At 41.3% G+C, this 26,622-nt stretch overlaps 1 protein-coding gene across 4 annotated transcripts in view; it reads left to right on the top strand.

The window, feature by feature from the left end:
- The window catches only part of atp2b3b (ATPase plasma membrane Ca2+ transporting 3b), a 46,852-nt gene that overhangs the window by 10,856 nt on the left and 9,374 nt on the right, over window positions 1-26,622 (top strand). For 2 of the 4 annotated variants that reach the window (XM_035644569.2, XM_035644570.2), the window contains exons 5-24: window positions 1,109-1,234; window positions 2,465-2,590; window positions 4,779-4,820; window positions 4,965-5,129; window positions 5,474-5,545; window positions 5,714-5,856; window positions 6,595-6,727; window positions 9,182-9,291; window positions 9,468-9,602; window positions 10,952-11,058; window positions 11,147-11,222; window positions 13,652-13,810; window positions 13,961-14,140; window positions 15,733-15,820; window positions 15,919-16,025; window positions 16,504-16,695; window positions 17,829-18,042; window positions 18,218-18,429; window positions 22,169-22,276; window positions 22,562-22,744. In XM_035644569.2, the coding sequence (XP_035500462.1) occupies window positions 1,109-1,234; window positions 2,465-2,590; window positions 4,779-4,820; window positions 4,965-5,129; window positions 5,474-5,545; window positions 5,714-5,856; window positions 6,595-6,727; window positions 9,182-9,291; window positions 9,468-9,602; window positions 10,952-11,058; window positions 11,147-11,222; window positions 13,652-13,810; window positions 13,961-14,140; window positions 15,733-15,820; window positions 15,919-16,025; window positions 16,504-16,695; window positions 17,829-18,042; window positions 18,218-18,429; window positions 22,169-22,276; window positions 22,562-22,744 (2,678 nt within the window). Of the gene's footprint in view, window positions 1-1,108; window positions 1,235-2,464; window positions 2,591-4,778; window positions 4,821-4,964; window positions 5,130-5,473; window positions 5,546-5,713; window positions 5,857-6,594; window positions 6,728-9,181; window positions 9,292-9,467; window positions 9,603-10,951; window positions 11,059-11,146; window positions 11,223-13,651; window positions 13,811-13,960; window positions 14,141-15,732; window positions 15,821-15,918; window positions 16,026-16,503; window positions 16,696-17,828; window positions 18,043-18,217; window positions 18,430-22,168; window positions 22,277-22,561; window positions 22,745-23,695; window positions 23,856-26,622 lie in introns of all 4 variants that reach the window. The other 2 variants (XM_047330926.1, XM_035644571.2) reach the window with 2 other exon arrangements.

Raw genomic sequence — 26,622 nt, forward strand, 5'->3', positions numbered from 1 at the left:
GCTGATTAAGTATGTTAACAAATGTCTTCTACAGAAAGTAAATTACATTTCATGACATGAACTGAGTGTGTTTTTGAAAAGTGTACAAATGGTAAAACTGGGATAAACCTACAAAACTGATAGATCAGCTCTTTGTCAAACTGCTCTTCCTCTATTGGTCTTTTCTACCTCTTGTCACTTTAGTATTTTGGTTTGTGATTTGTTCCACTTTCCTATCTGTACACTAAATATTAAGGCATAGCCAGCAGGCAATTAGCTTAGCTTTGCATAAAGACTGGAAACAGCTAGTCTGACTGTCCAAAGATAAGCAGCCCTACATTTTTAGTAATGAACAATTTCAAGAATGTGCTTTTTTAAGTCTGTGCACAAATGAAATGTATGACATCTTGTGGTTTTACACAGAGTGACTTGCTGGAATAAGTTGTTGTAGTTTAATATCTGTTTGTGTATGGATTAATCAACCTTTTTGTGTGTAATACTAATTAGTAAAATGAAGAGGTGTCTTCTTATATTTTAGTGTGGTGGTCTTACATTATATTAATTTAGCTGACGCTTTTTTCCATCTCACAATAAGTGCATTCAACCTTTAAGATATTAGCCAAAAAGTGCAAGAATCATGCAAGTACATAAGCATTTATCGAATAGGCCGCATTTTTTCCTCTGTTTCAATGATTCATGAACTAAGGTGCAGCCTGACCAGGTGAGTTTTCTGTCTACGACAGAAGGTTTGTAGGGTTTCTGTTGAGAGGAATTTTAGTCTTTATGCTAAATGAAGCTAATCTCCTCCTGTATGTTGCATCATGTTTTATGGTCTTTATCTTCTCATACCTCTTGGCAATAATAATCCTATTTCCCGAAATGTTGACTATTCCTGTTATTCCTGCAATGTAAAATGTGGTGGTATATGTAATGTTTTACTTAACATGTCGACAAGATACATAAATCTTTTTGTTAGGCCCTCATGCATAGACATGTGTTGTTTAGAGGTCTTTTAAGACATGAAAAGCGCTATGTAAATGCAGTCCATTTACAGTTTACATGTCCTCAACCAAAAATGTCATGCAGCAAGAGATGAATCAATCACTGATCAGTTCATGTCTGTGTTCAGGGGACCTGCTACCAGCTGATGGTATCCTGATTCAAAGCAACGATCTGAAGATAGACGAGAGCTCGCTCACAGGAGAGTCCGACCACGTAGGCAAGTCTGTGGAAAAGGACCCAATGCTGCTCTCAGGTTGGTTTTCTAGCTTCTTCTGCCACTGAAACTGCGACTATATGGAGCATATCATGGACTTATCATGTCTGTCTGTGTGTTGACACATTCTTGTATAGACGTCAATAACACGATATCATTTTGTATTTAACACTTGAAGACTGTTCTAATTCTTTGAACATCACATGTTTACCTTAGGTCCTGATTCAATTGAGTGATAACTTTTTAAGTTGCACTTTGTCCAATTTGTTTGTACAATTTGTGAATGAAGTAACATCATAAAATGCTACCCCGCAACATCACATACAACATTACTGTATCTTATATGTATGTTGATGGCAGGTGTTAATGCTGAAGTTAACACAATACTGCAAAAGATATTTAAAACCATAGCTTTATTAGCTTAACTGGTCATTCCTGATTTTAAACACTCAGGTTAGTTGGCAAGTCAAAAAATGTTCCATCATCTCCATAGAGCATGGGAAGAGAAGCCCAGTATTGTGTAAGACGTATTCAGACTTTAAGCTCTTTCAATACAATTCAATTTATATTTATATAGCGCCAAATCACAACATACATTGTCTCAAGGCACTTTAAAAAGTGAGTTTGAGACCTTATAATATTACAGAGAAAACCCAACAGTTCCCACAATGAGCAGCACTTGGCGACTCTGATTTTGCTCAGCAACTTTGTAATATTGTGGCAATGGCTCCCTTAATTGCCCCTGCCTGTGTATGAATGATGTGCGATAAAAAGCGCTGTGTATAGAAGCGCTTTGCGTGTGTGAATGGGTAATGTGGCTTGTATGGTAAAGCTCTTTGGGTCGTCGATAATACTAGACAAGTGCCAATTCAATACAGTCATTTTAAAAGTTACCAAATGTCCAGACATCCCTTCAGTCAGGTCCAAACCAGGACCTTTCAAAATATGTCCTATAAAATAAAGACACTCAAAACACTCAATGTTCATCTGTCAACTTTAAGACAGCCAAGTTCTGATTCTAGCCTTGTGTAAGACTATTTGATCTCCCTATATTTGGTCTGACCTGCTTTGGGTACACTCCAGAAGCAGGGTCAAGGGCTTCATATGCCATGTATCATACGTTGTTCATTAAGAAAAGATTGAAAAATAACTGTTATTTTATTTATTCTTTATGTTTTGTTTCACGTCTGTGAGCACTTGCGGATGTGCCTTTGCAAGCACCACTGGTTTCTTAATTGAGTCTAAGCAGTGATCTGTTTGGACGTTAAGGTACCCATGTGATGGAGGGCTCGGGCAGGATGCTGGTGACAGCTGTCGGTGTTAACTCGCAGACAGGCATCATCTTCACCCTTCTGGGTGCTGGAGAGATGGAGGAAGATGCGAAGGAGAAGAAAGGTAAGTGCAAGATGCTGAATTCACAGAAAATTGTGATTTACACTATGAATGGTGAAAGATAGTATTATTTTTGTTGAAGATACACTGCAGCTTTTTAGGTGTTTTATCAGCTCATATAGCAAGATGAACGGACTATGAACATGGCTTTGTTCTTGAAACATGCAAACCAGTAGATGAATTGAACAGATTCAGATTTCCTACATTGCCATCATCTCCATGGATGAATACTTCAAACTGCTCTCGAGTCACTTAACATGTACTCACACACATGGATGAATGATAGAAATGGCACAGTCCGAGGGTCTCGAGGGATCAGACGCCTCCGTTTGAAGTGACTGTTAATATTTCTGGTCAGAGAGTTAACCAAATTACAAGCAAGAGATGACAAATGAACACAGAGAAATATAAAATGTCCACATAGAGTTGCAAAAACATTACAGAGACATGAAACATCTGCAAAGAGGTGCAAAATGACCTCAAAGACCCAAAACAAATGCAGAGAGATGCAAAACCACCACAAAGAACTTCTACAAACACCAAATGACCAGAAAGGCATGCAAATCAACAGAAAGTGATGCTAAAAGATTAGAATGAAATACAGGATGACAAAAAAAACATAATGACCACAAAGATACAGGAAACAACTACAAAGAAACACAAAATGACTACATTTTCCATGGGGGCTTTTCCATGTCAGTGTCCAGGATATCAGTGTCACATAATCCGTCCGTCCATACTCACACACTGCAGCATGCTTGTGCGTCCGTGTGTACAGTTAGTTGGGTGCCTAACTGAAAAACACGCTAGCTTTAACCGGAAACACGCCAGTTTAACCTCATGGATAATTTAGTCAACATCCTCTGCATCCCTCTCTCCACCTTGTTCCCTTGTTTCCCCTTTCCACTTTCACTGTCACACATTCTCATGCCCCCCCCCTGCTTATCCATCTTTTCCCTCTTGTTTACCCCATTCCTGTGCCCTCTTACACCCCCAACCCCCCCCCCTAATCTGAGAGAGAGAGGCTACAGATTGAATCAATTATTGAAAGAGCAGGGGAGAGCGAGGGAGCTGGGGAGACTCAGGGAAGAGTGTTGGTTGGTCAGTGCATGAAGCATTAGTCTATGCTCAAATTTGTTTTGGAAGGGCCCCGCAGTCAGAGCGGAGTTGCAGACAGCAACAGAGGCTACACATACTTTCAGAAGCACTTACGGTTAATATCATTACCGAGTGCGCTCGTCCGTGCTTGTACTACTGCAGTTCTCACTTCTGCATGGGAATGTGTGAAGCATTGTTGGCATATTAGAAAACGGAAAACATTTGCGGCATCCTGGATAGCAGGATTGGACAGAAACAAGTTAGGATGAATGCTATTTTATGAAAAAACATATTGTTATCGCTTGTTCTTTCCAAACTGTTGGTGGTGTACTAGGATGTGCGGCGCTCAGTGCAGCCTCTGTGGGCTGGATCATTCAGTCATTTACTGGAGTCAATACATTATTCATAAGACTTCCACAAATGCCATAACTTGTTAGTTTTACCTCATATGGGTTGGCTGTGGGGCTGTTTACTTTTCTCTCTGATCTGTCTCTCATTTTGAAATTGAGGTTATATTCTGGGTTTTTTTCATTCTATATGGTCATCTACAATCATTCTACCAGTGCAGTCGTGCAAACAAACACATTCACTACTTGCGTTTTTTTTATTCTTCCCTTTTTGCTTTCTTTTGTGTTCCCTTTTTGCCAAATCCTCTCATGTTCCTCCAAAACTTTCCTTTCTCACACATTCCCCAACCAGAGGACAGTTCTCAGTTGCTCGTCTCTTCAGATGCCAGTTACAGCACAGTCACCAATGGTATGTGAGCACAAAGTTGTCTGCCCTGCGCCTTTCCTCAGCCAATGAATGGACCCCAGTGCACAGTGCAGTAGTGACCTATGATGGACATGTACATATACAAATGTCTCTCAGTCTCTCCACCCAGTGTATGAAGATGTGTGTACCTTTATAACTCTTTCCTTTAGCTGTTCTTTGTGTGTTTCTGTTGCTGTCTCTGTCTTTGGCTGTCCCAAGATCCGAAATATATAATAAAATATCTGATGAAATAAAAAGTTAAAAAATTACTTTTTCATAACTGCTTGTCTATCTTCCTGTCTACCTCTCTCTAACTCCCCCCCCCCCCCACTTCTCTTAGGAAAACAACCTGATGGAGCTGTGGAGAACAATCAGAACAAAGGTAGTAGCTTTGTGTGTGTGTGTGTGTGTGTGTGTTTGTGTGTGTGTATGACGCTTGCTTTGAATGTGGGATGAGCTGTCTTCATCATCAGGTGCAGTGCTGAGGAGAATGTATGTTGTAGCCTATGTTCTGTGTGTGTTTCAGCCAAGAAGCAGGACGGGGGTGTTGCCATGGAGATGCAACCCCTGAAGAGTGCAGAGGGAGGGGAGGTAGAGGACAGAGAGAAGAAGAAGACCAGTGTTCCAAAGAAGGAGAAGAGTGTGTTGCAGGGCAAGCTCACTAAACTGGCTGTTCAAATTGGGAAAGCAGGTAAAGTAAAAAGCTACACTGGGCAGGTTTCATACTCAGGCTGTCGATTAGCAACAAAGAAAAACATTGTGGGAGTTGTGTGACTCATGCTTAGAATTGTGTTTTATTACTTCTAACTAACGGCAGATATAACAGATATGTAGAGCGTGATATTTTTCAGGTTCTGCTGTATAAACTGTGATCGCACAGGCGAATGGGTGAATGTTGATGCACTGTGTCGTTCCTCATTCACTGGGCAAACTCTGCATCACAAATAAAATGAAAACAGACATACAAACAATTAAGTCAGAACAGGCTGATAGCGTGACATTGATAAAATGTCCCCTCTTTGAATCTCCCCACAGGTTTGGTGATGTCAGCCATCACCGTCATTATTCTGGTGCTCTACTTTGTCATCAACACATTTGTCGTTGAAGGTCTGTGTGTGCACGGCATCCTAACAAACACACATACAAATAATTATCATGACAGGTTATAACAATATCAGTCTTTCAAATGTTTATCACTCTGCTGCTAAACTATGACTCAGTCTTTGAAGTGGGCTATTTGTTTGGCCCTAATGTGTAATGTGGTTTGTGTTGCAGGACAATTTTGGTTGACAGAGTGTACTCCAGTCTACATCCAGTACTTTGTCAAGTTCTTCATCATTGGAGTCACTGTGCTGGTGGTGGCTGTCCCAGAGGGCTTACCTCTCGCTGTCACCATTTCTCTGGCGTACTCTGTCAAGGTAGACACATCCCTCCAGTTTAAAGAATGCTTATTAAATGGAATGAAATGAGTTATTGGTTCTTTGACAAGTGTAACAAATGCACAATTACCAACTGAAGCAAAGTAGCTCCTCTCATGAAATGTACTGTGTGACCTGACCTGTGCCCAGGTGAGGTCAGAGAGCCCAGCCTAGATTTCCAGTCTGTCCAGCAGTAGTGTGTGGTCAGCTGTGTAAGGCAGCCCCGAGATCTAATAAGACTGAAATCCTATGTGAAACATTTTCTAAACAAGTATCATTAGAGTGTGCTGCTAATTCCAGTAAAGGTAAAGTATAAGTCAGTGTATAAGTCCACTTTACAGGTCACACAATTCTAATTAGTGACATTTATTTTTGTGTGTTGTGTAATGCTCAAGAATTTTCCTCATATATTCACTGTATTTAAAAGGCCTGATGCACAATGTTAGCCTACATTAATTACCAGTCTTTGCCCAAACAAGATCAATGTCAGTCTTTGCACAAGTTATGTGCATTGCATGTTTCCCCTTAGAAATACCTTGAATGACAAACAGTATCAAATTTGATTCCTGAAATCTAATTTAAATGAACAGGTACAGCATTTCCCCCGGTCTCCTCTCTTCCTTTTATCAATCAATTTCACTTCTTCCTCTGTCCTTCTACCCTCCTTCCTATCCATCATCATTCACACCCCCGCCCTTCCCTCCACCCCCTTGCACATCGCTCTGCTCTCATATGTAGAAAATGATGAAGGACAACAACCTTGTACGCCACTTGGATGCGTGCGAGACCATGGGCAACGCCACAGCCATCTGCTCCGACAAGACTGGCACCCTCACCACCAATCGCATGACTGTGGTTCAGAGTTACTTAGGTGAGAGAAAAGTTAAAAAAATAAAATAAATAAATAAGCATTTCTTGTCGATTATTGGATTCGAATGGTCATTAAGCGGATCCAAAGTCATGTGGCTCTAATTTTACTTAACTGTGATTATATCAGTTGTTCCCAAAGTGTGTTCTGTGGCACCATAGTGTTATAGATACTTGGCTGCCAACTTTTTGTGCAGAGGGAAAGCTACATGTCCCAGACTGCAATCAGCATGTAAAAGTACTAAGTAAAAAAAACATACACATAATTGTCAATATATAAAATTGTTGTTACCTAAAACTGATTTAAGTTAATCTGTAACATAAATCACATAAATATTCCTTAATGTATATGAATGCATATAACATGCTTAAAAAGTTGCTTGTGTAGGGACTGTGAATGGTGCTGTTCTTTGAAAAAGAGAATTGGAAACTAATGTAGTAGATTGGCTAAGACACTTGTGCATAGATGGGTGTCTTGTGATGTACACTTGACGGGATTTGTTTGACAAACGTTCTTTGTCAGCCCAGTTAAATACTGTATGTATCTCAGATACTGAAAAACAACTGGATTTCTACAAAAAAAGAAGAAATTAAAAATCATGGTTTATTTTATCCGTGGCCACACTGACATTGCAATTATAATTATTGTTTTGAAACACTATTTTGTATGTGTGTTTTATTAAAAGCACCCGTTTTGTTGCTGCCATTAGTCCGTGCAGTGTTTGATTGAAGGATATCCCTCCATTCATACAGGATCAAATTTGCCGCTTTTTTCCCCCGTTTCCTGTTGTAGAGATATATAGTTGCAGAGTTCTGTTGTAGAGTTATTGAGTTCTGTTTTATAGTTAGAGTTGTAGGGTTACGTAGTTGCAGGGTAATAGAATTGTAGAGCTCTGTTGGAGAGTTAAATAGTTGTGCTGTTGAGTTAAAGAGTTGTAGATTTAAAGAGTTGTAGAGTTCTGTTGTAGGGTTATAGAGTTATTTTGTAGAGTTATAGCGTTGTTGTAACGGGGGGGGGGGGGGGGGGGGTTGAACCCAAGAGCAGTACACCACGGGGAGAGTTGAAAATGTCCTTTATTGCAGCAGACCAGCAGGTTGGCAGAGAAAACAGGCTAAAGGCAGCTGGTAGCGTATACCAGGCAGGCGCAGTCCAGACGACCGGGGTGTAACACAGCTTAGAGTCTGTAAGATGAGGCAACCCACAGCATTGATGGCTGGAAACTCACGACGAAGAGCAGGTACGGGGAGAAGCCAGGCCGCCGAGGAGACAGACAGACAGTGCTCCAGAAACACACTGACAAAGCTCGTAGTCGGGGGCAGAAGGCAGAGGCGTTTACCGTGGCAGAGACGAGGCAGGGAGGTCGGGTCGAAGCAGGGTCGAAGCCGGGAAATCAGTCCAAACATTGGGACGTCTGATATCGGCGCAAAGAATAATCTGGCACTGAGTCTGTGAACTGGAGAGGCTTATATACTGGGTCTGATTGTGGATGAGATGCAGCTGAGAGACCAGGTGAGGGGCATGAACTAATGAGGTGGGTGTGGCTGGCAGATAGGAGCAGGGGAGGGGTTAGTGGAAATTTACTGGAGCCAGTATGGAGGTGAGCAGACTGTGACAGTTGTAGCGTTATGTTGAAGAGTCATAGAGTTGCTAAGCTATGTAATAGAGTTGTAGACTTATGTGGTAGTTAGAGTTGTTGAGTTATGGAGTTATAGAATTGTTTAGTCATGTTATAGTTACAAAATTGGAGAGTTGCAAAGTTGTTGATTTATAGAGTTGTAGAGTTATGCAATAGAGTTATAGAAATTTGTTGAAGCGTTAAAGAGATTAAGAGTTATAGAGTTATAAAGCTGTAGAGTTATGGATTTATAGAGATGTAGTGTTATCTTGAAAAGTTGTAGAGTTTTAGAGTTATATGTCTACAGAGTTATGTTGCAGACTTATATAGTTGTAGAGTTATGTTGTGGAGTTGTAGAGTAATGTTGTAGAGTTATGTAGTAATGCAGCTCAGTACCATCCAATGGCAGTGCTACCACTGCTGTTATAAATGTGCTTATCTGTTATAAATAGGTAGCCACCAATCATAAGCTGAAGTTGTCCTGAGGACACCATTAGGGTTATTTTCTCCGACTTGACAAACCTCCTCCATTTTACAACTGTTTTCAGAGGCTCAGTAGTACTCCCCATGATGACAAAACCAAGCTCCATGGGTAAAATTGGTGGAATGCCCCTTAAAATGTTTGGTCTAAAGATCATTACATCACAAAACTCTTGACTGTAACCAAACAAAATACATTTTTTCATTGCAAAGAAACCAATATTTATTCCAAACGTGTCATTATCAGGTCTACAGACGGGAGATTAAATGAGCAGAAATGTGTCCAGATATATGTCCTGATCAACATCATGCCTGTTCATATGATTTTTCATATGTATTAAAATTAGCCTGTTGTTGCCCAGGTGATGTGCAACACCGTGTGGTCCCGGACCCTGGACAGATCAACCCCAAGACACTGGACATATTAGTCAATGCTATCGCTATCAACAGCGCCTACACCTCCAAGATCTTGGTGAGTCATGCACCGCCAGGGATGGCATTGTTTTGCAGAGATTCATTTGTTGGCTTTATTAATTTATTTTTTATTTATGTTAAAAAAAACCAACTGTTTACTGTTTTCTTCCGTGACCTTATCACTGCCCTATTTAATCCACCACCCCATCTTGTTTCGATCATACTTTCTCTCAGCCACCTGATGTGGAGGGGGGTCTGGCCAAGCAGGTGGGCAACAAGACGGAGTGTGGCCTTCTGGGATTTGTACTAGACCTTCAGCGGGACTACACCACTGTCAGAGATCAGATCCCTGAGGAAAGACTGTACAAGGTGAGGAACTATACACAACATCCAAGTGCAGCGTTACCAGCGGGCTTCAACACAGTTTATTTGAACAAATGTTCGATCCAAGACTGCATCTTATATTCTGTACGTATTCATGTGGACGGTGGACTAACAGTAATGTACACTTACATTGTTAGTTTTCATCCTTAAGGTCATGACTCCCATGCGGATCACCTGATCTGCCGATATTGCAACAGGAGTTTTCTACAAATATATATATTATAGCGATATTTTTTTGATAAACATAAACAAACAGCACAAATAAATACATAAATAAATAGGCAAAAGGCAAAATAACTATACAGCAAATCTCAACATATTTTCATATATAGTTTACTTTACTATATGGGAACATTTCATATCACAGCTCAACACACTCGCAGTACCCTGAAGTAGGTCGGAATACACAATTGCATTGTGTGTCCTTTGATGATATAGTGGGTCTAACTCTGCAATAAGTTGGACAAGGATCACACTTGCAGTAATGTGTTTCAGCAATTTTTTTAGCGAGGCACCACAGATGACACAAGGCAGAACATAAACTTCTTTCACTTCTTAAGAAAGCATTCACGGGTCTCTCTCTCATAAATGCTCTCGGTACCCTGGCCACTAACATCAACAACAAAACTTTGAGTAAAGCCATGCTAAAGGGGAAAAAAATCTCTAATATGGTCGTGCAGAAATTCTTTACTGGACTTGTACAAAAATAAGGCATTTACAGCATCTCTGTCGCTGTGTAATAGCATGAACTGAGTCAATACATACTAAATACCTCAAGTGTTACTTGTAACAGTCTCTGCCAAACCCACATTGGATCTCACAGGATTTCATATCAAGCACCTGATTCCCCCCACAGTGACTGCGACAACATTAAAATCCTAAATTCAACAGTTTTGTGCCGTATTGTACCCTGTGCACCATAGCACCATAGGCCAGAATTCGGAAGTGGGTTTAGTAAAGATGAATATTATAATACTTAAAAAATGAAAAAGTTGACTTTCCTACAAAAAGGTGTGCACATGGAGTTTTTCCTGTTATTATGCACAGTGATAGATTTTCTCTGTCATTATTTCTGTTCTTAAACACAATACACAGACTCAAATCATCTCTTAGCTACAACCACCGTAAAAAGTGCAGCTGTCTGCAGTTACTTCTCAGTGATCCCATGAGCCGACCAACCAACATCTTCGTTTATTACATTGATGCAGGTGTAAACCCTCATGTTCAACATCCAACTCACTCAGAGCTGTGTTTCTAGTCAGGGATATGTCTGTTTCTTCTGAATGATGTACAACGCTCCCCCTCTCCCCCCCATATCTCTCTCTGTTGCTCAGGTGTATACATTCAACTCGGCCCGTAAATCCATGAGTACAGTGATCAAGCTGCCAGACGGTTCCTTCCGCCTCTACAGCAAAGGAGCGTCTGAGATCCTGTTAAAGAAGTGAGTGAGGGGAGGGTTAGACAGAGGATTGAGTTGTCCTGGTGACATGAGATCTTGTGAATTACATGAGTCTCTTGTCTCCTTGCAGGTGTTCCTACATCTTAGATCCCAATGGAGAAGCGCGCGGTTTCCGACCACGTGACAGGGATGAGATGGTCAAACAGGTGAGACTTGATCATTTGAAGTTATGACTGCGTGTGCAAAGTAGTATCTTCAGGGGTTTAAGACGCTGGCCATGTCATCACAATGTGCCCTGAGCCCCAGACCTCCATTACATGCCATCCCTCATCTCTCTACCCTCCTTATTTCCTGGCAGCTTTCTGTGGTTTCCATAGGCAAGCATGCCCCCACACCAAAAGCTTTCTTGCTTAGAAAGCAAGTTAGAAGACACTCATTTGTGTGTATGATGGTTAGCTTGAAATGGGGAAACAGCCGGTCTTCCTTGTTTAACTATTTATAACAATGTTAGTTGGTGAGCTTCAAACTGGGAGTAACTTTTTCTTTTTGAAAGGAAAAAAAACCAGTAACAAGTTCTAACGATGTGTGATGACAACACTGACATATTGTCAGCTTTTATATGGATGTGGAGAATGTGTTGCTTATTTCCACATCGAGCAGACATCCAGCATGTGGAATGGTGTTTGTGTCTACTGGATGGATCTAAGTCCATCACCCCTCTCTTTTAACTCTGTTTGGTCTCTACTGACTACTGGGGGAGGTATCTGGCCCTTCAGCTGTTAAATGCTCCTCTGTGTTCACCAGCCACTCTCAGACTGTATCTGTCTGCCGTTTGCTGGTAGTGAACAGTGGCTTCTTACTGTTTTTTCTCTAAAAGCCGCTGCCAGCCTGAGAGCAGTGAGAGTGAACCAGACCGCAACGTTGTGGTCCATGCAGATAATCAATGAGCTGAAACTTACTGTAAAGATCTGTAAGGGTTAGGGGAGCAGCACAGTCAGCTAATGATTCTCTTTAGACCCCTTGCTATGAGAAACCCCTTTAATGTTTTAACATTGTTTCACATTTAAATGTACATATATTCCAAATGTGTTATACATAAAACATAACTCAAACATTTAGCAGGAAACTCTTGTTCCACAGACATTAGATTAGCGTGTGCAGGCTGAGCGAGCATTGTCTTCTCTCTGACTGACAAGCTGCCTGACCTCAATTTGGCTCATGATGAACACAGCTTGTGCCGTGAGAAAAATAATTCTCCTCCTTACACAACTTTTTTCCAGCTCAGTTGTTCAGTTTGCACTGTGGCAGCTTTATGTCGCCTCTTCTTCACATCATATCCTCCCTCTGCTGTCTGCACTGGGCTGGGGGTCTTCACCCTACAGCTCTGTCACAGAGTATTCAAAGGTACACAAAAGGTCATCATGCATTTCAATTTAATCTCAATTATATGTGTGTATAGCACCAAATCACAGCATCCTATCTCCTGGCACTTTACATAATGAGGTCAAGACCTTAGAATATTACAGAGAGAAACACCAACAGTTCCCCCTTTTAACAGTAAGAAACCTCTAGCAGAACCAGACTCAGGGTGGTTGGGCATCTGTCTTGACTGGTTAGTTTAAAAGGAGAGAAAAAAAAAAGGAGAAAGAGGGGGAGAGAGAAGAGAGTGATAGGCCAGGAACACAAGATTTTTATATACTGTTGCATTTAGCTAATGTCAGACTGATCATTATAATTACATTCCATTATCTATGCGGTTTATGCTTCAGGCGGCTGGAGCGAGCCAATCCCAGCTGACAATGACAGCGAGAGACAGTCCATCGCCAGTCTGTGACAAGGTTCTGATTGTTCAAATGAGAATATCAATAGCCATAATTCTCAATAATAACAAGCAGTGATCATGGAGAATAACAATGGAATCTTCTCTTTACTTGTGGTCACGTTACTATCAGAAAGACACCGACTGAAATGGAATCTGAAATTCAGACATAACTAAAGAATGGTCCAACAGAAGAGGGTTTTGGGGAAAGGTTAATAAATGTTCAAGTTCCTGAGTCTTGTGTCAGAACAAGATCGAGGGTGTGATTAAATTCACGAGTGGGTTCATTTACATGTTGAGTGAAGCCAATCGGGTCTAATGGTGAATAAAAAGCTGTCGCTGTCAACATCAATGTTGAAATCCCGCACGGTAACGACTTTATCTGTGCTAAGCACCAACTCTGATAAACAGTCTGAGAATTCAGATGAGAAGTGGTAAGGGGCAGCTGGATGATATACAGTAACTAGCAGAACAGATTTTTTTGTGATTTCCGGCTTGAGGGTGAAAGACTGAGAACATTGATTTGTTATATCTAAGTTTGGTTCGAGGGTTGATTAATAAGCTGGAGAGGAAAATCGTTGGAACCCTTCCTCAGCCTTCGAGGGATAATATGAGCATTGAATATTCTTTTTCTGCAACCAGGTTTGAGTAATCCCGACTTCAAACTGCATACAGGCGATGTAATCCAGTTTGATTCACCAGATACTGGAATGTAAATGACACTCAAGTAAAGCCGTCTGTGGTGCGATCGTGAAACTGGTGATACCATGTCAAACCTGTTTTCTGACGAGAGCTGTTATAATGATTGATTAATAGGTGATTGAGCCAATGGCATGTGAGGGGTTGAGGACCATCTGCATTGCGTACCGGGACCTGCCGTCTAATCCGGAGCCAGACTGGGAAAATGAGGAAGAAATCGTAACAGAGTTGACCTGCATCACGGTGGTGGGGATAGAGGACCCTGTGCGGCCTGAGGTGGGATCCTGCAGAGTCTGTGTGTGTCTTTCAGTTTTAGTTTTGGTTTGAGCTTGTGCTGAGAGTTTGTGTGATCCATAATATGTGATTCTGATCTGTATTTAAAGTAAATGACATTGTATTCTGAACAAATGTCCCTGTGCCTCGAAGGTGCCTGATGCCATTCGTAAGTGTCAGCGTGCGGGCATCACGGTGCGAATGGTGACTGGTGATAACATTAACACAGCCCGGGCCATTGCTGCTAAATGTGGCATCATCCACCCTGGAGATGACTTTATCTGCATAGACGGCAAAGAATTCAACCGACGAATCAGGAACGAGAAGGGAGAGGTGAGTTGGGGTCCTTCGGTTTAAGTGCAGTGTAAACTTACAAACCATTTAAAAAAAAAGAAAATATATATATCTACAAGTTCACATCCAAAAAAGAGAGGTTAATTTCCTAAATGTTGTTTTATAATGTTGTGTTCAGAAATATGAGATTTAATTAAAATTGTCAGCCCTTGATTCACCATATAATGATCGATAAATCATCAGTCGCTCCTGAATTAAACCGCCTTTTGGTTAAGTTTAGCTTCAGATTACGTTCTACACTGTAGTCGTCTCATGTTCAACTGTAACTAACAATTATTTATATCATTCATCTGTCAATACATATATTTTTTTAAGGAATGGTATAATTGTCTAACCACAACACAACGATTTCAAAAATTGGGACAAAATACAAAACTTCCTAAAACCTTCCTTCCTTTATTTAGCAATATGATATTTGACAAAGATAATATGTACATCATCGAACTTTAAAAGTGGAAACCAAGCAGGATTTATTTATGACTTTTTTGAATCGTAAAACAAACTATATACTGTACACAGTAGTCAAGGTACTTGTTGACTTAATAAAAGTCCCCAGTGACCTATTAAAAGGGCAAAAGGATAAATCTCAGGGGTCATGAGATGATTCATGGTTTTGGAAAGAATAAACTGTGTGATGCTTCACAAATCTGTATTTTGTATTTGGACTATTCTTTAATCTTTGCTTTTTTATGATTATTTTTTAAAATCTTGACTTTTGTGTGTTGTATTTTATATATGAACAGATACCCTGTCAATGTATTTTTGAATCTAATAACCTAATCATATATTTTCTAATTTTATATATTTTATGTTTGATCACATTTATTTATGTTTTTAATAGTCTATCTGTCAAATAAATGTAGTGGAGTAAAAAGCACAATAATTCCCTCTGAATCCTACTGTAACACAAAAGTACTTTGAAACTTTAAAAATGTACTTAGATTAGTACTTATTAGTAGTAAATCTACTCAGATACTGTTCACTACTGTTAAACTGTAGTGTAAGTGTTTTCCATGCAAACAGGTGAAGATCTTTGAGTAAACGGCTGTTCAGGCACATTCATGCGTCTGTTCTACAGTGAAATCCTCTCAGAGTTACAGTGCATGTGACATCCGGAGGTTCCTTCCTAACATCGCAACTGATATGGCTCATATCCACTCTAGTGAGTGCACACTCTTAAAGGCAACATTTGTGCAGGCCCTGCTTTCACCTAACCCGTTTCACTTCAGGATGCTGAACGGGATGCAGAGCTGCTGATTAGTGCTCTGGTTCATGCTAATCAATTCTAATTCACACTATGGAGTGTGAATCAGAATTGAAATTTAAAAGCTGAGTGCAAAATGATCATCATGTGAGATTGCAGTGTGGTTAAATTGATTGCAAGAGAGCACTACATACAAGCTCATTTCACAGTGCCTCTTCCTCTGTTTCCTCCATCACACCTGTGTGATGTCAAATCTGCCTCTGGATCAACAGTGACATCTAGTGAAACGAGGGAATATTTAATATGTTCTATCATCTATTCGTCTTAACACACTCTTTTCCCATTTTCCTCTGCGTCTGACCGACAGATTGAACAGGAGCGCATTGACAAAATCTGGCCCAAACTCCGCGTGTTGGCGCGATCCTCGCCGACGGACAAACACACACTGGTTAAAGGTGGGTCTCCGGTTTGTGGACTTAAATGCACATGCATACACATTCATTCGTGAGCACACACACTTAACGCATATTTTCCCTTCCCTGTCCGCATGCAGGCATCATTGACAGCACCGTCCTAGAACAGAGGCAGGTTGTCGCAGTAACAGGAGATGGAACTAATGACGGACCTGCTTTGAAGAAGGCTGATGTTGGCTTTGCCATGGTAACCTGAACTATTATTCACCACCACTTATTTGGCGTTAAAACCCTTCTGCAGCTACTCCACCATGTGCTGTAGTAATCACATAGAAATATATAGATCCATCTTTTGGAACTTTATGCTCCCTTATGCACAGCCCTAAAAACATAATTCTCTCTTATTCCACTATGTTTACAAAAAATATAGGAGATGTATTAATAATTCAAGACTAATATGTTGAAGTACATTTCAGGAGGAATTTGAATCTTCTCATGACAAATAAATTCACAATAGAAACCCCTACCATGATTACACTGTATTTCATTTGGAACAGAAGCTTTTTCATTATAGCATGCAATTGATATTGGCCACAGCTCTTACTCACATCAAGTGGCAGCACTTGGAGGCAGCACTCCAAAATAATTTGAATGCTTGAATGCCTCTATGACTCCTGTCATGGGTCCCTGCCGCCTCCTCCTCACTCTGTCTCAATCTCTGTCAGGGTATCGCGGGGACAGACGTCGCGAAAGAGGCGTCTGACATCATCCTGACGGATGACAACTTCAGCAGCATTGTCAAGGCGGTGATGTGGGGACGAAACGTCTACGATAGCATTTCCAAGTTCCTGCAGTTCCAGCTCACGGTCAACGTAGTGGCTGTCATAGTGGCCTTCACTGGGGCCTGCATCACTCAGGTAGACACATCTATGAATAAAACATACATGCGGACACACATGCATTCCTACAGACGCACATACAACAGACACACAGAGGTCAACTCACCCGGTATCTGCTCAGACAAAGCAACTGTTAAAATGCTTTTTAAGCATGTTTACACCACGCTAATGTCAGCAGACACACATGGAAACTCATTTATATCCACTGCACAAAGAATAATTTTTTTTGTACCCTATGTATGTATATAAGTATGTGAGGATTGTTACTATCTTAGTTTACATATTAGTTACAGTATATTTTCATTGATAGATTTCTTTTAAAGAGCAATGTTCCCCATAGTTATTTTTCCTGCTCTAAAGAAATCTCTGACACATAATTATTTATGACTCAGACTTCTTAATGTTATAAATGGTCTGCGGTATTTCCTTGGACTGTGTGTTCGACAAACCAAGCTACATGAAGATGTTACCCTGGGAAACAGTGATAGGGGCATATCCCCTGTTTCTGACAGTTTATTTTTATATAAAATTTTTAAATAATCAGTTGACAAATAAAACAATCTTTAATCACAGCTCTTATTATCACATTTATCATATGTATTAACAGTACAGTATTAGTATTAGTAGTCACCATGATTATTGCAGTGATCATATACTATCATATACAATTACTCAGGTTCCAATCCAAGCTTTTGTGGTATGCCAAAGATTACTTGAGCCTTAACCAAACTCTGTTACCATGGTAACAGAATAAAACTGTAAGGAACAGCATTTCATTGGGCTCTTGGAAAGAACTAAATCCGTCAACCAAGCAACCCAAATAATTACTACAGTTACATTACAGTGACAAATGTCACATTCAAGTACAAAAGCGCACAACGTTAAATCTTTGTTTCTTTCCTTGATTAACTCCAATGGAAGTAAATGTTACATTCAGTATTAATCAGTCAATAAAACAAGTCTTCAAACAAAGAATACAGTATAGCAAGCAGGTTGCTGCAGTATCATCAGTGACACAGAGCATTTAGTTTTTTGCGTCGCTGCCACCAGATGTGATGCAGGCGGCCCACCTGTTGTGTTGGGGGTGTAAAAGAAGTATATCTAACGGGGTGGTTCATGACTCCGAGCTCTCTTCACAAATGTCTCTGCAGGACTCTCCTCTGAAGGCAGTGCAGATGCTGTGGGTGAATCTGATCATGGACACGTTTGCTTCCCTGGCCCTGGCCACCGAGCCCCCCACCGAGGCCCTGTTGCTACGGAAACCCTACGGCCGGAACAACCCGCTCATTTCACTGACCATGATGAAGAACATCCTGGGCCATGGAGTGTACCAGCTGGTCATCATCTTTACCCTGCTGTTCATAGGTATGTGAGCGCACGCACGCACGCACGCACACACACACACACACACACACACACACACACAGATGTAGACTGATGAAATTATATCTAGTATCGAATCTAAAATAGCAGATGATTTATTGTGGAAGCGGGCTGTTTCATATGTTTCTCACATCTTCCTCCTCTCTTTACCGTACAGGCGAGCGCATCTTTAACATCGACAGTGGCCGCAACGCTCCGCTCCACTCCCCTCCCTCTGAGCACTACACCATCATCTTCAACACCTTTGTCCTCATGCAGCTGTTCAACGAGATCAACGCTCGCAAGATCCACGGAGAGAGAAACGTCTTTGACGGCATATTTGCCAACCCCATCTTCTGCTCCATTGTCCTGGGGACATTTGCTGTGCAGGTAAGGTTAACGCTTTAACAACTTTTCATGATTTTCTCCACAGTCTGGTGGAGAACATTTTGAATTGTCTGAACTTATTTTCGGAAGGTCATAAGACATCCGTTTCCCTAATATCGCTAAAAAAAAAGATATAGATATAGATAGATAAAGATAATTAGTTAAGCATAAATGTCTGCGTGGGATGGGGGGGGGTCGTCAAGTATTATTATACACTGAAGAAGACTCTCCCATCTCTACTTGACAGGACACAACCTCTCTATTATTTAATACATGCATTGTTTTAAAGCTAAGGGGTGTAAAACGTACAGGTATAGCAACTTTTTAAGCAAAACTATTTCTTTTGAATCCAAAACAAATATAATAAAGTAACTGGCTTATGGAAAGCTTGTTGTGAAGGTTTTTGTAAATACCCAACCACAGCTTACAAAGTTACAGCTCAAATAGGATTAATGTGAAGGTTGGGTCATAGAAAAGCTCAGAGAGAGAAACTGGTCACCAAATAGAATTCCCTTGGACCTCGATCCAACAAGCAATCTGTGTTTTATTACAAAATATATCAGCTGTTACTTATAGAAAATTTTTGTTTTTGAGCGACAATCTTTTATATAAAGCAGACTTGACTATTGCTGTGCTCTGCTGTCTGGTCTGCAGCTACAGCTGATTCAGAACTCTGTGGCCTGAGTGCTGACCAGGATCAGAAAACACATTAAACCTGTGTTAGGGCCCCCGTACCGGTTGCCTTTCAGTTTCCATATTGATTTTTAAAATACTAAGAGCCTCAGTACCGGCCTAAGTACTTACAGTGTGTGAACCAGTGCGGCCCATTAGGTCCTCTAACACTTTGAGTCCTCCAACATGCACAATGAGTCTGTCTGAGGACCTGAGAACAGCTGGAGCTTTAAATGTAAATTAAAACCTACCACTTTAGTCTGGATTTTGATTAATGTATGGTTTATACGTATTAATTATTCACTTATTTCATTGTAATTAGGTTGATACATTTTACTGTTTTATTTGATCTGTTATTCTATGTTTTTCTCCCCATTGTTGTTGTTTTTTTAATTGCCATTTGCAGCATTTAAAAATAATGTATATATTTTGGTCTTTTTTTGCTTCATTTTATTTCCCTAATATCAGTGAAGTATTTTGAAATGCTAAAAGGGGTGTTTGCACCCTAATGGCGGGGCGCATGGACGCAGCGGCTCCCGAATTAGATTCTTGTTAGCATTAGTACTACTTATTTCTCTGCTCTTGCCGGAAAGTCCTTGCTTGGTTTGTTGTTGTGTTTTTAGTATTTGAATCTAATCTCCAGGGAGTACCAACGCAATTCCATTGTGATACTGTCAGACAGTAGTGCAATGACATAAAGCCTCAATCTGCTTAGACTGTGTACCATAGAACATGAATGTGAACGTTTTCAGGCCTTGAGAGCTTGTCAATCTTCACGCTGTCTTCCAATCTGTGACCCGATTCTGCCTAGTCCAGAATTAAGATTCAGAACTTTCCCAAACAAGGGAAGGCTGTTTGTTCGGCGGACTTGAAGTGAATGCACTTCACTGAGCAGCAAACTGAGAGTACACAAAAACACAGACAAGCAAACAATGACAGAGCGAGAGATGGAGAGAGAACAAGAGGGATATTTTGCAAAGTTCCTCAGCGCTCGGTGGTACTCTGGGGAGAAACCAGGGAAAAAAAGAGAGCTGGAGGGGGATGGCAGTGATCTGGAGTGAGAGAGCGACAAAGAGACAGTTGAGAGGAATTTGGAAAAGAAGAGATGAAAGAGCTGAAGACTGCAGGCTGCTTGGAAACAGTAAGAACGATGGATCCCTCCTCCCTGCAGAAAGATATTATTACTGTACTTTATATGTGATACACTGTATGGCAGTCCCACTGAGATTTATGACTATGCAATTTGGTGTCAAGATGACACTGTCACTCTGATGAGCCTTGTTCCTGGTGTAAATGATCATGTTGCTATTTAAAATGCTGTCACTACATCCATCGAGGCAAGTAGACCTTATCGGAAAACATTGGCACTGTGATCCAAGTTTGAAGACGCAGATTATAAATAAACTGTGAGGTAACCTTTAAAGACTGGCTCTATAAGTAATGTGTGCTTTACACAGACAAAGGCTGAGTGGAATGATAATGTGGGTGAGGCCATGTCTCACCCACATCATCCCCCATCCATTCCCTTTAAGGCATTTCAGTAACAACACAGGGTACGCCAATTTTTGCTATATCTCCTGGTCAATAGATCAAATCTGCATGACAGATTTTCTTGAGATAATCATCGCCTTTGACTCGTGTCTAAAATGAGTTGTAAAACATATTACTTAGAAGCTTTATACAAAGAAGGTTAAAGTAATTTAGAAAAAAGTCTGTTTTGGGACTGACAGCTCAAAATCATGATTAAATCAAAATTCATGCACCAGCACCAGGGATATTGGCGTCTTCCTTGCCTACAATTCCCACAATGCAACATATTCTGGTGTGTAAATGCTATTAGCAGCTAAAGCAGCAGAGTTGAGGAGCTTTTTTTCACATATGCAGTAACACTCCCCAACACCTGGAAGTTCACTTTGTTGTGTAGCATCAGTGTTGTTCCCCTTTAAGGCCTGACTGCAAGGAAGTGTTGCAAAAAGACTGCTATCATCTGCATAGTTGTTAGAACATGAGTTTAAGAGGGATGTACACAGTGACTCTCATCTCAGGAGGGCTTTATTTTTACGTAATGAAAGTGGCTGACAATATAATTTTTCATTTTCTAAAATTTTTATTTTTAGCAGGAAAAGACATCAGAGCAATGAAAAACCATTGCCAGCTGTGCCGTGACTCACTTTAGAACTGTTTGACAGCAGGTCTCCTCCCTGTGAGGACTAGATTGATTAAAATGTAAACGTTTTTTCATTTCAGTTACTGCAGAACATACAACACTAAATCACATTACAATAAGTCCGCAGGGGGAAAAAAATTAATACAGACACTACACTGAAGAGAACGAAAGTAATTATTTTTTTTAGAGTGAAGAGTTTTTTCCATGGAATTGTATAATAATCTATTTAATAATAAAATTGTATCACAAGTTCCATTTGAAGGCAACATATGTGAACATGTTTGTTGTTTCCTGCTTAACAGCCGTGCTTCAGCTCATTAATTAAAACCAGATACTGCATGTTCATCTGTGAGCTTTGGAGGTGCTGGTATGAGGAGTTTGGGACAGAGCCAGGCTAGCTGTTTCCCCCTCTTTCCTGTCTTGATATGCTTTATGCACCTACCTTACCTATTTAAGTAATTGGGTAGCCAAGACCAAAGCTTAAGACTGAATTTGTATGCATGGCAAAGAATGTTCTCCCTTGTATGTACTGTATGTACACACATTTCCGTGACCAAATGTTATTCAATTCATATTGTGAAAGGACAGTTGTGATCTTAATAGCCGCTTAGTAGGTATATCCCCAAAACTAGGTTAGGTTTACCCCAAAAATAATTAAATACAATTTTCAGTATATGTTGATTGCAAATATTGGTTTATTTTTTTCAGCCGGAACAGGGGCTGCATGAGACCTTGTATTTCATACTTTTCTTGACAAAGTAGATTTGTTGACTGTTGACATATCCTGGTGTGTTTTGTTTTTTTTACAAAATAGAATGTAGTTGGTGCAGTAGAGATAGATGGTGCAGTGTCGGTTTCTCCCTTGTGACGATAATGACACCACTCTCTGTGTTTCTGATGCAGATCGTGATCGTTCAGTGGGGAGGGAAGCCCTTCAGCTGCGCCCCTCTCAATGTTGAGCAGTGGCTCTGGTGTCTTTTTGTGGGAGTTGGAGAGCTGCTCTGGGGGCAGGTAAGCAGCTCTTCAGCCTGCTGAGTCAAACTGCATTGAGCAAGTGTAGGCTGGCAGGCCTGGTTTACCTAGAGTTTCCCCTGAGGTGAGACTTAGGGAACATTTTCACACTGACTTTGGTAGCACTTGCTCTATTGTGTTCCATGCTGAAAGTAACATAATGAAATAATCAGTTATTATCTGATCCATTGTGTGTGTGATGGTCAGAAAAGCTCACAGCTGGTTAGTGTAACACCATACACACATCTTTTCGTCAAATGACAATGTAACAAACATGGCTTCCAGGTGATCGCCACAGTACCGACAGAGCGGCTTCCATGTCTGAAGGAGGCAGGGCTGGGCCTGGAGCCAGGGGAGGAGGAAGGGGAGGAGATGGCAGAGGACGAAGAGGAGATCGATTGTGCCGAGAGGGAGCTGCGCCGCGGACAGATCCTTTGGTTCCGAGGCCTCAACCGCATCCAGACCCAGGTACTGTTTGACAGTACCGCCAAAACAATCCTTAACCAGAACTCTTTCACAGGAACACACAGGAACACACAGACGCCCAGACACAACTGCCAGTGTCATGGTCTTTACAAACTAACATAAGAGACTTTTGGAAAGAAAGACAGAACTCCTTTGTGAGAAAAAACAACATTATTTACACTTCTTTGACAGATATACAATTTTAGACAAGTTCAAACACTGTATCAGAATTGTTCTTACTCTTCAAAAGTCAATATCTCTCATCTAATTTGTGCTGTTTTTCTGACTTGTGCCAAACACGCTGACTCCCGTTTTCTCTCTCTCCAACACAGCTAACTGTTCTGTTCTGGGTTCTCTAACATGGAAGTGGTATTTTAGACGCTCATAAGTGTGCGTGCGTGTGTGCTGCAGTAGCACTGGTGTGAGTGTTTAAACATTGTGTACGTGCTATTGCAAAGTAGACAGGCTGTTGACTTGCCTGATTACTTTAACGGATTGATTCTCCCACTGCATTGTGTGGGAATGAACAGTAAGACAGCAGAACAGTATCAACATGAACAATCTTCAAATGGCCTCCGAGGCGGTGTTAGAGAGCCGGTCCAGACTCTCTGCTTAAAAGTGCCTGTCGCTGTGTGAAGTGGTCATGAGGAGCGTGATAGGACAACAAATACACATGCAACCACACACTGAGCATCGTGTGCACATTCAGTTGTCGGTATTGATCGTGTTGGTCAGTAATATTCAGAAAGCAGTCGAGATGCACATCACTGATGCACATTTTCCATAAAAGAGAGTTAAAATGCTACGTCTCCATCACGCTGACTGTGGCAGGAAATGTTTTAAAGGGACCACAGCACACACACACACACACACACACACACACACACTCACAGGCAACTCAGAGCGGCCTTCCCTGCCTTCACTGAGTGCTGCTGTTTTGTCTCTGTCCTGCAGATGGAGGTAGTCAGCACGTTCAAGCGAAGTGGTTCGTTTCAGGGAGCGGTGAGACGGCGCTCCTCTGTGCTCAGTCAGCTCCACGACGTAAACACTATCTCTACCCCCTCTCACGTAGCTCTCTCCACCGCAACAGCCAATACCAGCCCAGCCCCCGGGAGTGAGTCCGCCGAACGCATGTACACACATGCACACACACAGACGCACACAAAGACGCACACACTCTCAGTCACCTTCTCTTTCTCATACACACACACTCACACACCCATTCACTACACAAACACACACTCTGCTGCACGGCACGTGGACTGAAGTATTTTGACTCTCTGATTGTGTCCCCTCCGGCTCGCTCGCTGCCCGTCTGTGTGCAATGTCTCCTCTTCTTTTTCTCTTATTCCCCCCTTCAAACAGCACCCGGTCCTGACCAGCCGTGTTGATCTGGTCGGATCTGGTCTGGTCCACCTCCAGTCCCGGTGCCAGTCCAGAATCTGTTTTGTTGTTGAGTGTTGGTCGGTGCAGGAAAGAGCTTGTTGTTCTCTCTCTCTGTCTGAGGTGTCCTGACAGGGATGGAACAGCGTTGTCTATAAAGAAATTGACTCGTGCTTAAAGGCCAAAAAAAACAAACCACTGTTACAGTCTGATCTCCTCTCCTCCTTCGGTCCAGAAGGCATCCCAAAGTTCAGAGAGCAAATGGCATCTCCTCCTGCACCATGTGTTATTTACTGTCTGTGAATGAGGTCAAGCGTGGTTTCTGTGGTCGACCCCAGCTGTAAACGTGGTGGTGTCCTGTCTTTTATTGAAAAAACAAGAGAACAGTGCTGCTCTAACAATTCTGTGACTCCTATTACACTGTGGAAAATGCTGCGATTAAATTTCACTGCCATAGAATTCATGCTCATTACCAGATGGTTTCATATGGCTTCTGCAATTCTCTAAACTGTAAACCTTCGAGTATAAAAGCCCCATAACACACTGCTGTTTCCAATACTTCAGTCAAAAGAAGTTTCTTCTCCTGTTGCTCTTGCTTTCTTTCTCCTTCTTCTCACTGTTTTCCGGTGCTGCAATTGTTGTCAACTGGTTATTTCTGTAACAGTATTTCCAGCTTCAACGTCACAAGTTTGGCCCCCAGATGTCTCCAAAACGTCCAGATTTCTCTCTCTGTCCAGTTTGTTTTTACGACTCTCTCTCTCTCTCTCCCCATCACAATTTTCTCCTCATCCTTTTATATTTATGAGATATTACAGGTTCCCTGTTTGCAGACATATTCTGGGCAATGTGTTTTTAATTGTTCTTCATATTTAGAGTTGTTCTTTTGCAGAGGTATTTAGATTGTAACCAGATCTAAATACAGGCTCTTGTGTAGCATACTGAAAAGATTTCTTTAGTGAGTTACTCTTCATTTTTTTTCTATTTATCTCTTTTTTTGTTTCTTAATTTGTCCTTTACCTCATCCCTTTTTTTCATCCTTCCATCTCCTTACTAGAGTAGCATCCATCCCTCATGTTTTCTCTTGATTTCTTTGTATGTCAGTTCTGCGCGTGCCTGATTGCAAGTGTGTGCATTCCCTGACACATCCGAGAGCTGTAGTTAGACTTCTGTGTTTCTCTGTCAGTGTGTGAGTGTGTGCACCTGTGTGTGTGCGTGCGCGTGTATGTGTGCATGCATGCGTGTGCTTGTGCTCGTCTCTTCATTTGATCCCTTCATCTGTCTTCTCAGTTGCTTCTCCTTTCCTTCCTTCCTTCCTTCCTCGCATACATCCTTCCCTCCCTCCATTCCACGCTGCCTTCCACCCCATGTTGCTCCATCACCCCTAGGTGTAGCTACAGGGAGTCCCAAGCTGGCGCAGCTGTTGTGATCATTCTGCACAGACACAGGACTTAATTGGGTGTGATTTAATTATCCTGGAAACGCATCTTTCTCTCCATCACTTAGTAATACATTACATCATTATTCAGATCTTGACATTGCTGCCTGATAGAAAAGATAGGAAATATTACAAAGGTGTGGACGGTGGGATGTACAGTCACAGTGTGGAACTAGGGTTCACATCCTGCCAGGATGTCAGGTCCCTTCTCTCATACTTCAAAACTTCAAACTCAAAGCCTCCTGTTGTATGGAGGCAGCCTATGGTTAGATAAAATGTATGATTGTCCTGTTTGCTTTAGCTTTCAGTTAGCTTGAGTTTTCACAAAAAGCTGAATTCAGATAGTGTCAAATTTCTAGCCACAGAAAAGAACTAGACTTGATTAAACTTAAAGGATATGTGTGGTGTTATTCTATAGTGTTCTTATAGTCAACAAATCCCATGAAAAGCCCAGAACCAACACAGATTACATCCTGTTTAGCTAATAAATTATTGCCTGTGTATCCATAGCCTGAGGCTCCAGTGATGTCCAAAAACTATAAATAAGGCTAAAGGTCACCTTGCTAGCAGCTCTGTGAGGCTGTATACTGTATACGCTGCCTTCAAATGCAACTTGTGGTCATGACATGGGAAGTTGTTTACATGGTATGCTTGGCATTCATTTCTGAAAATGTCAGCAAACATCTCCCAACTCATGAACTCTGAGCTTTCAGAAAATGTTGAGGTGGTGAGAGGAGAGAAATGGGGGAGAGAAGAGAGGTGGGCAGAAAGAGGGGGAGACACGTGAGAGAGACCAGGTTATGTACCCATTGTTTTAAGCACAGACTGGTTCTCGTAATGACAAAAAAAAGTGGCCAGCTGCTTTAGGAAATGATTAAAAATGTATGATCCAATCTTAAAGGTTCACATCTCTGGTGGGAACCTCAGAGCTTGAGACTTACCGCTACAGACAGAGTAGGAAAGTCAGAGAGATTACCTACAATCTGATGATATGGTCAGATGTGTGTTATGACCATCAATAGACTGTATACAAACATGGACGTAGCGTCCGTGACGTCCCCCA

The sequence above is a fragment of the Scophthalmus maximus genome, chromosome 3, assembly GCF_022379125.1.
Source record: "Scophthalmus maximus strain ysfricsl-2021 chromosome 3, ASM2237912v1, whole genome shotgun sequence".
Classification (NCBI taxonomy): domain Eukaryota; kingdom Metazoa; phylum Chordata; class Actinopteri; order Pleuronectiformes; family Scophthalmidae; genus Scophthalmus; species Scophthalmus maximus.